The sequence below is a fragment of the Bombina bombina genome, chromosome 4 (assembly GCF_027579735.1).
Source record: "Bombina bombina isolate aBomBom1 chromosome 4, aBomBom1.pri, whole genome shotgun sequence".
NCBI lineage: Eukaryota > Metazoa > Chordata > Amphibia > Anura > Bombinatoridae > Bombina > Bombina bombina.
The window spans coordinates 873,194,785-873,208,046 of NC_069502.1; the positions used below are offsets into that span (position 1 = coordinate 873,194,785).

General features: G+C 41.9%; 1 protein-coding gene across 1 annotated transcript in view; it reads left to right on the top strand.

Annotated features, from left to right (window-relative positions):
- Window positions 1-1,252: 1,252 nt before the first annotated feature.
- The window catches only part of LOC128657385 (gastrula zinc finger protein XlCGF57.1-like), a 138,817-nt gene continuing 126,807 nt past the window's right edge, over window positions 1,253-13,262 (top strand). The window contains exons 1-2 of the mRNA XM_053711715.1: window positions 1,253-1,332; window positions 3,257-3,414. Coding sequence (XP_053567690.1) covers window positions 3,363-3,414 — 52 coding nt within the window. The 5' untranslated portion in view covers window positions 1,253-1,332; window positions 3,257-3,362. The remainder of the gene's footprint in view (window positions 1,333-3,256; window positions 3,415-13,262) is intronic.

The following is a 13,262-nucleotide window of genomic DNA, read 5'->3' on the forward strand; positions in this document are numbered from 1 at the left end:
CTTTCTTTGTCTCCATATCTCTCTCTCCCTCTCCTATCTATCTCCCTCTCTTCCGTTTGTATCATTAAAACATGTTTTATTGTGTTTTAATTTTGATACAGAAGCAGTTAATTAGCTCAGGCAGTTGTATTCAGTGTTTTTGTAATAAAAAAACATAGTATTCAGGTTTTATTAGTGTTGGCACTTTGAGATAAAGACGTTGCTTTTCATCCATTGCAGTTTCTTCTGCACGCACAGTGCATACACACTTTTATAGACAAGAATTTGAGATGGTGTGAAGCCACACCCCCAAACCACGCCCCACCACACCCATTTAAGGAGTGATCAGGAATCGGTTGGACAAAAGGTGGCAATCCTACCTCTTGCACACACAAATTTAAAGAGCCCCCTTGACAGTACGGTATACACAGATAGTTATTATTACAAAAAGGCGCCCTCTGCCTCTTGCACACACCAATATAAAGAGTTATCTCTGACTCATATACACATAGCCCCCCTCCCCAGTACCTTATGTACAGGTATATATTATTATATATAGGTGCTATCTGCCTCTTGCAAAGTAATATAAAGTGCCCCCTCTGCCTCACATACACACATAGCCCCCTCCCCAGTACCTCCTAGATACATATATATATATATATATATATATATATATATATATATATAATTACAAAAACGTGCCCTCTTGCAGTTGCACACAATATAAAGAGTTCCTTCTGCCTCACATGCACATAGCCCCCTCCCCAGTACTGTATACACAGATATGTATTTTATCATGTTAAATAGAGGTTCCTTCTGCCTCACATGCACATAGCCCCCTCCCCAGTACTGTATACAGATATGTATTTTATAATGTTATATAGAGGTTCCTTCTGCCTCGCGCGCACAGCACCTTCCGCAGTAAATTATAAACATGTCTACTATAGAGATGATCCTCTTTACACCCTGCAGGAAATTATATAGCGATATTAACACACGCGAATATAGTTACCTAAACAAAACCGTGACAACTTGTTCTTAATAAACTAAAGGACCATTGGTTTTATAGTAGCCTCTTTACCTTTGGCTGCAGCAGTCACGTGACTTATGACATAATTGGTTCTTTAACTGCATAGGAACTAGCGACTACAGTTCTGTCGGATTTTGCTACGCATGGAAATGTGCTACCCTCTCAGTGCGCATGCTCAGAATTACGTATTATGTATGTTAAAAAAAGAATGTGTGTAATGCGGGACATGCGCACTGACAGGGTAGCGAATATCCACAAGGATATTGTTCTCCTGTCGGATTTTGATGCGGTGCGACTGACATGCACCGTCTCAGCGCTCAACGGTAAATATAAACAAAGCCCCCCATTTGTATACTAGTAGATTCCTGTATATACTGTACTAAAGAAGGTCTGTGTATGTGTGAGACTATACGTTAATGAGGTGAGGCAGCATGAATTGGTCTGGTCTGTGGTGTCAGAGATAAAACATGAGAGGGGGGCTGTGTGTGTTTAATACTGAGGGAGCCTCTGTATAATATTATATACCACGCTATAAGATACTGAAGGAGCGATGTGTGACATAGAGGGAACCTCTATAATAGTATATATCTGTATATAAGGAACTGGAGATGGGGCTCTGTGACTGTGTGTGATGCAGAGGGAACTTCCCTATGATCTTATATAACTAAAAAAAATAAAGAATTGGGGACTGGACTGTGCGTGTGAATCAGAGGAACATCTCTATAACATTTGTATATAAGGAACTGGACAGGGGGCTGTGGACTAGAGGCAGAGGAATCTATAATAAAATATATATATAAATATATTTAAAAGGAATTGGGGAAATAGCTATGAGTGTGAGGCAGAAGAACATCTCTATAATATTATGTCTCTATATAAGGAACAGGGGAGGGGGGACTGTGTGTGAGAGGCAAAGGCAACCTCTCTATAATAGTATAAATAAGGTAATGATAGAGGGCAGTGTGTGTGATGCAGAGGAAACCTCTCTATAATATTATATATCTGTATATATAAGGTACTGATGAGGGGCCTGTGTGTGTGATGCAGAGGGAACCTCTCTATAATGTTATATCTGTATATAGGGAACTGAGGAGAGTGTTGTGTGAGAGGCAGAGGGAACCTCTCTGAAATATTATATATCTGTATATAAGGAACTGGGAAGGGGCTGTGTGTGTGAGGCTGAGGGAACCTCTGCATTGTGTTAAATTCTTATACATATAAGGTGCTGGTGGTGCGTTTTAAGACATATGGAACCTCTCTATAGTACTGTATATCTCTGCATGAGCTATAGGAGGGGCTCTGTGTATGAAACAGATGGAACCTCTCCATAATATTAAATATCTGTATATATGGTACTGGGTGGTGCTGTGTGTGATGTAGGGGGAACCTGTGCATTGTGTTAAATGTTTACATATAAGATGCTGGCAGGTGTATGTTAAAGACCCATGGAACCTCTCTATAGTACGGCATATCTCTACATGAGGTGCTATAGGAGGGGGTGGTCCATGTGAGGCAGAGGGATATGTTTAAAGGGGTAAGTGAAGTGTCTGTATATAAGGTTCTGGGGAGGAGGTGTGTGGATGAGACAGATAAAGGGGATGTAGAAGACACTGGTGACAGTGATTATAAACATACATTATTAATTAATTAAAGCTTAAATAAAAATGTTTTATACAAACTGGCACCAATGTCTGTTACACCCCTGCAGTACATCAGCATTCAGCATTATGTTTGAAATGTTTAGGAAATAATGACTCCTGTGCTGTTTGTGATGTACGTTATAAAAAAAGTTACAAAAATCTGTTTTAGCCTTTCATATTTACCATATTTGGGTATTAATGCAAACTGCAGCTGGTTTCTAAAAGTGCTTGGTCTATTTAAAAAAAACAACAACAAAAAACAACAACCTGATTTGTGTGGGTTACTCCCCCCCAAAAACAAAACACTGGAATTGATGTTTAAATACAAAGCTGTACAAATGGTTAGAAACCACATCAGCACAGGGTATAATTACTGACGTAAAATATGTACTGTTAGAACAGTTTATTAATTTATTGATTTATTTTTTTGCTAATCACTTTTATTCACTTTAATCCCTTTGTGACCAAGTATAGTAATTCCTGAATCCTGGTCTTTTATGAAACTAAGATACTCGTGTTGTGCAACCATAAATCATACTATTTCCCCCTATGACAATGAACTGTACATTCTCGCGTGCTCTCTCTTACTCTCTGTTTCTGTGTTTAGGCTCCGGTTACTGTGAAGATCACGTACAATACATGTCACTGCGTCTGCCAGTAAAGGAGAAATATTCCAAGAATATCTGACAAATTCAGTTGCGCTGAACAAGACAATGTCTGACAAGTCCAAGAACCAAACCTCAGACCTTCCTGATGCACACAGAGGTAAGCAGGACATCACATGCATGTCACCTGGTTTTGTCATCAGAATGGGATGATATTTACAGTAACCAACCAGAAACCTCAGTGATCTGATCGCCATAAAGGAATATACCAGTCAGTAGTGAGCTGGCGCTGTACAGAAGTTTCTACTTAGCAGGATATAGAAACCTTTAAACACTCCAAGAAACAGCTTGCACAGAAGTAAAAAAAATAAAAAATAATATACTTTATTATCCATTAAACATGCAGCAGACATGACAACGTGGGAATCTGACGTTTCACACCTCACTGATGCTTCCTCAGACTAATCCCTCATTGCCACCAGGTTCCTTAAAGGGACATTATACACTCATTTTTTCTTTGCATAAATGTTTTGTAGATGATCTATTTATATAGCCCATAAAGTTTTTTTTAATTTTTTTTTTAAATGTATAGTTTTGCTTACATTGCTCTGATTTTCAGAATCCTAACCAAGCCCCAAAGTTTTATGAGAATACTGTCGGCTACCTACTCCAGCTTGCTCCTGTTTGCGTAAAGGGTCTTTTCATATGCAAAAGAAGGGGGACGGGGGAGTGTCTTATTTCCCACTTGCAGTGGGCTTTCCAGCTACCTTTTCAACAGAGCTAAACTGTGAGCTTCTAAATAAGTTTTTAAACAGTTTTATACTGGATTTTTTTCTCAGTATCTGTGCATCTTATTCTTTTATAGTAGTGTCTATTACATGCAGTTATATAAAAATGAGTGTATACTGTCCCTTTTAAACACCACCAAATTACCTTAACCCCTTACACACCAGATAAAAAAAACAGATCTAATAAAAGTACTCAGCATCAAGTAGGCACAGCGTATGCAAGCATGCAACATAATTCAATTTAGCAGAAGTAACAAATATTACATAAAATAATGTCTTAATAATTAGTGATAAAGTATTTACACACAAAATGTATCAACACATCTACTATGTACAAAAGATCAAAACATGATGGCAATACATGTGTACTATACCAATATATAATGTCTAATCTGTCACATTCCTGGTTTAAATGAAGAGGGTACCACATTTTTAATTTAAAGTGATGCTAAACTTTCCCCTTTGTATAAACAGATCTGGAATATTAGTGATATTTTAGATGGCGTTTAATTCATCAGCTATAGTAAAGATGCGTTTTAACTTACTTTTTAATGTAGTGATGAAATTCATATACCCCGCTCTCTGGCCGCCCACTTCAAAATTAATTATTTTTGGTGAGTTAACGGTTTGAACTGTTCTCCAATCTGCGCTCTAGCCATAGGGCGCACATACAATTTAAAAAAAAAAAATTGTAGCTAGAGCGCTGATTGGAGAACACTTCAAACGGAGTGCAGGGTATTTGAATTTCATCGCTACATTAAAACGTAAGTTAACCCTTTGAGTGCTAAGCACTTTCCCACCTGGGTGCTAAGCACATTTGAGGGTTTTTAAATTTAACATTTTTTAAAATATATTTTTTTTACTTTTTCTTTTCAGATCCCCAAGACTTATAACTGTTGGAAAGGTTAGGTGATTACCTTTCCAACGGTGGGTCTTGCTGGTCTGTAGCTGCTTAGATGCCTGAGATACAGGCTTCTAAGCAGCATGCCCCCTTTTCCTATATTGTCCATTGTCTTTTTTAAATAAAGTTGCACGGTGACGTCATTACGTGTGATGTCACCACGCAAAACGGAAAGCCCCGGCGATGCCTGTCACTCTACAGGCACGATCGACGGGGTAGGAGCGGGTGGGAGCCCCCAGATCTCCCTCAAGGTGGGAGAGTTCTAGCGAAGGCTTTGAGAAGTCGTTAGCACCTGAGTGAGAAACTCTGCGACGGCTCAGAGCCATCGTTAGCACTCAAAGGGTTAAAGCACATATTTATAGCTGATGAATTAAACTCCATCTAAAATATCACTAACATTCCAGATCTGTTTATACAAAGGGGAAAGTTTACCATCACTTTAAAGGGACAGTCTACTCAAAACTTTCATGATTCAGATAGGGCATGCAATTTTAAACAACTAATTCCTTGATTCACCTTGAGGAATCCTCCTGATTGGTAAATGTGTGTTATTAAACAAAGCGTATCATGCCAATAGCGCTCTCTGATAAAGGACCCTTCGTGTAACAGTCTATACCAGCGTGATGTGAAGTTTTACATAATAAATATTATAAAGGCTGCAGAGCAAACCTAAAGGAACAGCTTGCTGCCTGTTTCCCTTTTGTAAGTGTTGTGGTTTGCAACAGATACAATTCAGGGCTTAGCATGTGATCCTAATAGAGGTGTCAGTGTGCTGTAAACCTGAGAGCCTGAATAGTTAATAACTCTAAATAAAAATTGGTCAAAACAAGTGCAATAGAAAAGGAGGAAAGTCCGACCCAGAACTACACAGAACCTGCAGTGTGCACCAGAAAGGATGAACAGACAAGCCGGATACCAGTGAGCATAAGTACTGACTAGTTGCCATCACAATACAAGGCGAAAGTGAAAAACACTCGGAAATAGAGCAGAAACCTCCTGCTCTGCACATACTTCTGCCCCCAGTTATACACTGAAGAGCTGGACCATATTGTATATAATAAGTTTATGTAACCAGTGGTAACAGAATATTAGATGCCTCAGTGCTGCACACAGTGATGTCTGTAGACGCACACAACTAGGGTAAAAACAAACAATGTTTCTTGTGTTATTACATTTAACTATTTCTCTTGGTATCCTTTGTGTACTGTTATAGCCACTATAAATGGACAGTTAACACACTGAGATTACAAGACATTTCAGTTGTGTTGCTGTAGAATAATCTGCCACGTCTTAATGGTTTTAAAATAAATTCACATTCTTTTTACTGCAGTTTTTTTTTTTTAATGGCCAAACTCCATCAACCATTTGTCTTATTAAAAGGAGCCAATCTGGACTTAAGTCTGCAGACAACAAGGTTAGCCACTGTCATTATGTTAGTATAAAGTTAATTGTTTTGCATTTATCTGATATTAGGGACATATATGTAGCAACGTTAGCCTTTAGAGGTCAGAAAAAAAAGCTAAATTACATAAAAAGGGGCAAAATAAATAATGAAAGTATATTGCAGAGTTGTTTCATTATGCATAACCATCAATTTATATAAATATCTGAAAGTTTACTATCTCTTTAAATAGAAGCTGATTGGTAGGTAAGTTCTGCATATTGAACCTACCAATCAGTGTTTCCGTTAGTGTGGAGATCAGCATCAGACACTTTTTTTTTTTTTAAGGCATTAGTGTGCTGAGATTACATTGTCAGCATATTACTTAGTTCAATGTTTTTAATTAACTCCGTATTTGCTGCTTTAATAATAAGGTTTATAGGCACAGAGCTGTGTAGTTACTATAATGTGTATGTGGTGTTGTTGGTCACATACAGGGAGCACTAAATCAGGGGTTTAATAAGGTTTATAGGCACAGAGCTGTGTAGTTACTATAATGTGTATGTGGTGTTGGTCACATACAGGGAGCACTAAATCAGGGGTTTAATAAGGTTTATAGGCACAGAGCTGTGTAGTTACTATAATGTGTATGTGGTGTTGTTGGTCACATACAGGGAGCACTAAATTATGGGTTTAATAAGGTTTATAGGCAGAGAGCTGTGTAGTTACTATAATGTGTATGTGGTGTTGTTGGTCACATACAGGGAGCACTAAATCAGGGGTTTAATAAGGTTTATAGGCACATAGCTGTACAGTTACTATAATATGTATGTGGTGTTGTTGGTCACATACAGGGAGCACTAAATCAGGGGTTTAATAAGGTTTATAGGCAGAGAGCTGTGTAGTTACTATAATGTGTATGTGGCAGAGGCGTAACTAGAAACCTCAGGACCCCGCTGCAAGAATCAATGAAAGCCCCCCCCCCCCCCAAAATGTTTTGATTTTTTATACAATTAATTTTTTATTTTATTTTTTGAGACATGGGAGGGAGGGAGAGAGACACGGGAGGGAGGGAGAGAGATACGGGAGGGAGGGAGAGAGACACGGGGGGAGGGAGAGAGACACGGGGGGAGGGAGAGAGACACGGAGGGAGGGAGAGAGATACAGAGGAGGGAAGGAGAGAGACACGAGGGAAGGAGAGAGACACAAGGGAAGGAGAGAGACACGAGGGAGGGAGAGACACAGGGGAGGGAGAGAGACACAGGGGAAGGAAAGAGAGACACAGGGGAGGGGGAGACAGAGAGACACAGGGGGGGAGGGAGAGAGAGAGACAAGGGGGGAGAGAGACATGGTGGGGGGAAGGGAGGGAGAGAGAGACACACGGGAGGGAGGGAGAGAGAGACACACGGGGGAAGGGAGGGAGAGAGAGACACACGGGGGAAGGGAGGGAGAGAGAGAGACACACGGAAGGGAGGGAGAGAGAGAGACACACGGAAGGGAGGGAGAGAGAGAGACACACGGGGAAGGGAGGGAGAGAGAGACACACGGGGGAAGGGAGGGAGAGAGAGACACACGGGGGGAAGGGAGGGAGAGAGAGACACACGGGGGAAGGGAGGGAGAGAGAGACACACGGGGGGAAGGGAGGGAGAGAGAGACACACGGCGGGAAGGGAGGGAGAGAGAGACACACGGGGGGAAGGGAGGGAGAGAGAGACACACGGGGGGAAGGGAGGGAGAGAGAGACACACGGGGGGAAGGGAGGGAGAGAGAGACACACGGGGGGAAGGGAGGGAGAGAGAGACACACGGGGGGAAGGGAGGGAGAGAGAGACACACGGGGGGAAGGGAGGGAGAGAGAGACACACGGGGGGAAGGGAGGGAGAGAGAGACACACGGGGGAAGGGAGGGAGAGAGAGACACACGGGGGGAAGGGAGGGAGAGAGAGACACACGGGGGGAAGGGAGGGAGAGAGAGACACACGGGGGGAAGAGAGGGAGAGAGAGACACACGGGGGGAAGAGAGGGAGAGAGAGACACACGGGGGGAAAGGGAGGGAGAGAGAGACACACGGGGGGGAAGGGAGGGAGAGACACGGGGGGGGAAGGGAGGGAGAGACACGGGGGGAAGGGAGGGAGAGACACGGGGGAAAGGGAGGGAGAGACACGGGGGAAAGGGAGGGAGAGACACACGGGGGAAAGGGAGGGAGAGACACACGGGGGAAAGGGAGGGAGAGAGAGAGACACACAGGGGGAAGGGAGGGAGAGATAGACACACGGGGGGTAGCGAGGGAGAGAGAGAGACAGATTAACGGTGGTCTACACCTAGCGCCTGCTAGAAAAAGACCCTGTGCTTTGATGTGTTGACACCTAGTTGTCAACTATGGAGATATAGAATTAGTGAAAAGTACCAAAGCGCCAAACCTGACGGAGGCTGGGTCTGAATGTGATAGTGTGTACGACAAATGTCAATACATTACATTGATCATTTAAATTTATCATACAAATCAACAAATAAACATAGATATTAAAACCATGGATCCACGTATAATTAAATTATACAGCAAAATTAACAATTATGGTTAAAACAAATTGCGGTTAAAAACAAATGGAACTTGAGGGTCCCAAATCGTGGTTCAAACAAATTCTTCTATAATGGAACTTGGAGGATTCCCAATGCGTAATAAACTGCACGATTGGCTTGCTGTAAATGTCAGTTAATAGCAATAAATGTCAATAGGTCCTTTAACTATGTGTTTAACATAAAGGTGAAAAAAGTGGAAGTGATAGTCAAATGAATAAAGACATGAAAAAAGGGTTTAACCCCTTAATGACCACAGCACTTTTCCATTTTCTGTCCGTTTGGGACCAAGGCTATTTTTACATTTTTGCGGTGTTTGTGTTTAGCTGTAATTTTCCTCTTACTTATTTACTGTACCCACACATATTATGTACAATAAATACAAGTAGCACTTTGCTATTTCCAAACCACTTTTTTTCAAAATTAGCGCTAGTTACATTGGAACACTGATATCTGTCAGGAATCCCTGAATATCCCTTGACATGTGTGTGTGTGTGTATATATATATATATATATATATATTTTAGAAGACATCCCAAAGTATTGTTCTAGACCCATTTTGGCATATTTCATGCCACCATTTCACCGCCAAATGCGATCAAATAAAAAAAATTGTTCACTTTTTCACAATTTTTTTCACAAACTTTAGGTTTCTCTCTGAAATTATTTACAAACAGCTTGTGCAATTATGGCACAAATGGTTGTAAATGCTTCTCTGGGATCCCCATTCTTCAGAAATAGCAGACATGTATGGCTTTGGCGTTGCTTTTTGGTAATTAGAAGGCCGCTAAATGCCGCTGCGCACCACACGTATATTATGCCCAGCAGTGAAGGGGTTAATTATGGAGCTTGTAGGGTTAATTTTAGCTTTAATGTAGTGTAGTAGACAACCCAAAGTATTGATCTAGGCCCATTTTGGTATACTTCATGCCACCATTTCACAGCCAAAAGTGATCAAATAAAAACAATTGTTCACTTTTTCACAAACTTTAGGTTTCTCACTGAAATTATTTACAAACAACTTGTGCAATTATGGCACAAATGGTTGTAAATGCTTCGCTGGGATCCCCTTTGTTCAGAAATGGCAGACATATATGGCTTTGGCGTTGCTTTTTGGTAATTAGAAGGCCGCTAAATGCTGCTGCGCATCACACGTGTAGTATGGCTAGCAGTGAAGGGGTTAATTAGGTAGTTTGTAGGGAGCTTGCAGGGTTAATTTGAGCTTTAGTGTAGAGACCACCTGACACATCACACCCCCTGATCCCTCCCAAACCTCTCCCTTCCCTCCCCACCCCACAATTGTCCCTGCCATCTTAAGTACTGGCAGAAAGTCTGCCAGTATTAAAATAAAAGGTATCTTTGAATATTTTTTATTTTTTTATAGCATATTTACATATGCTGCTATGTAGGATCCCCCTTAGCCCCCAACCTCCCTGATCCCCCCAAAACAGCTCTCTAACCCTCCCCCTCTGCCTTATTGGGGGCCATCTTGGGTACTGGCAGCTGTCTGCTAGTACCCAGTTTGCAAAAAAAATTTGGTTTTTATTTATTTATTTTTGCTTTTTTCTGTAGTGTAGCTTCCCTCCCCCCCCCCCCCCCCCCCACACAGACCAACACCCTACCCCCTAACCGATCTTTTTAAATATAATCTATTTCCCCCCCCCCCCTTTTTCCCACTTCTAACAAAAATATTTCTGTAGTGTAGCGGATCCCACCCGCTCCCTCACCGTGCATGCGCCCGCCTCCCCGTGCACGTGCGTGCGTCCCCGGCCATCCCCGCCCACGATCCCGCCCCCTCCACATCACAAGGGCCATCGATGGCCGCCACCCGCCTCCCACACCGGATCCCACCCACCAACGAGCATAGCCAACGATGTCCGGTGCTGAGAGGGCCGCATCGGATGGCTAAAAATGGTTATTGCAGGATGCCTCGATATCGAGGCATCACTGCAATAACCGGAAAGCAGCTGGAAGCGAGCAGGATCGCTTCCAGCTGCTTTCCAGACCGAGGACGTGCAGGCTACGTCCTCAGGCATTAACTGTCTTTTTTTTTTGAGGACGTATCCTGCACGTCCTCGGTCGTTAAGGGGTTAAACCAGTAAAACCAGTTAAAAAATGTGAGGTATTTCCAAAAATGAAAATCAGATGAAAACAAAAACAATGGTGTATCAGTCGGCAAAAAGAGGGTGATGTATGTGTTCAAAATAAAGAATCCGTGAAATATGCGAAATCCTTGAAAAAATAAAATCAATTAGTCAATTTCAATATAAGTGATATGTCCCTTTAAGAAAAAATGGTGACAGAACTATGTTGTTAAAAAGAATGATTCCAACTCCAGTACTGTGTATCAGTGTCAGCGCCCAAATGCTGTGTTTGGATAATGTGCAATCTTCTTGGCGGATATATATATATATAATTCCCTGGGCAATCCTTCTGTGAAAGAAAGATGTGATAGTGTAGATTGTTTGAAAATGAATGAAAATATGCTTACCAGTCGACGTGTTTCGGTCTCACAAAGACCTTTATCAAGACTGGTTTTTAGGTGTGTTTAGTGACCTTTTATACCGGACTATTTGCTGGCAAACTCAGTTGTAAAACGGGAAGTGTTTGTTTAGCAGTTCCGGTTTTCCGTAGCATTTAAATTTATATTTATATATGAAAAAAAGTCACTGTGCCACAAGCAATCACTTACCCATCAGCAAGCAGATAGAGCCAGCAGAGCAGACACTATAAGGAACGTAAGCATCATGCCTCCTTGTGCAACCGGCTGCAACACAAACCACTCAGGACAAGAGGGTAGCCGCTGAGCCAAGCACTGCAGCACATTCACTGCAGTCAGCAGCAGGAGGTATTACACACGCACATACATTACTTTATCTCTCTTACCTTATTTACAAATACTGTGGACAAGAAGGGAGCCGCTGAGCCAAGCACCGCAGCACATTCACTACAGTCAGCAGCAGGAGGGATTACACACGCGCATACATTACTTTATCTCTCTTATCTTATTTACAAATATGTTTCAAATTCTTTCCTCACAAGTTCATTCGTTCCCCACTTTTCTGTGCGCAGCACAGCACAGTAAAGCGCAGCTCCGACTTGCTTCATGGCCGCTCAGCTCCTGCTCTCGCTACAAATGGCCGCATGTCATATTTGGCCATACCAGCGCAATCATTGCTGCGGTCTCGCAGGCCTCTATGCAGCTGAGCACCTGCATGCACAGTGTGCATTTGCTGGGGTGCGGGCCCCCCCAGAGTGGCGGACCTTCAGGGCCTGGTTGCAGCCGCCCCGACCGTTGCGACCATGGAAGTTCCACCCCTGGTATGTGGTGTTGTTGGTCACATACAGGGAGCACTAAACCAGGTGTTAAATAAAGTTTATAGGCAAAGAGCAGCGTAGTTACTATAATGTGTATGTGGTGTTGTGGGTCACATACAGGAAGCACTGAATAAGGGGTTTAATAAGGTTTATAGGCACAAAGCTGTGTAGTTACTATAATGTGTATGTGGTGGTGTTGGTCTCATACAGGGAGCACTAAATCAGGGGTTTAATAAGGTTTATAGGCAAAGAGCAGCGTAGTTACTATAATGTGTATGTGGTGTTGTGGGTCACATACAGGAAGCACTGAATAAGGGGTTTAATAAGGTTTATAGGCACAAAGCTGTGTAGTTACTATAATGTGTTTGTGGTGTTGTTGGTCACATACAGGGAGCACTGTGTAGTTACTATAATGTGTATGTGGTGTTGGTCACATACAGGGAGCAGTAAATCAGGGGTTTAATAAGGTTTATAGGCACAGAGCTGTGTTGTTACTATAATGTGTATGTGGTGTTGCTGATCACATACAGGGAGCACTAAATCAGGGGTTTAATAAGGTTTATAGGCACAGAGCTGTGTAGTTACTATGTGTGTGGTGGTGTTAATCACATACAGGGAGCACTAAATCAGGGGTTTAATAAGGTTAATAGGCACAGAGCTGTGTAGTTCCTATAATGTGTATGTGGTGTTGTTGGTCACATACAGGGAGCACTAAATCAGGAGTTTAATAAGGTTTATAGCCACAAGCTGTTTAGTTACTATAATATGTATGTGTTGTTGTTGGTCACATACAGGAAGCACTAAATCAGGGTTTTAATATGGTTTATAGGCACAGAACTGTGTAGTTACTATAATGTGTATGTGGTGTTGTTGGTCACATACAGGAAGCAGAAAATCAGGGCTTTAATAAGCTTTATAGGCACAGAGCTGTGTAGTTACTATAATGTGTATGTGGTGTTGTTGGTCACATACAGGGAGCACTAAATCAGGGGTAACACATTTACATCTTGTGCTCTACTGAAGTTTGCTAACTTACTGTTACGGTC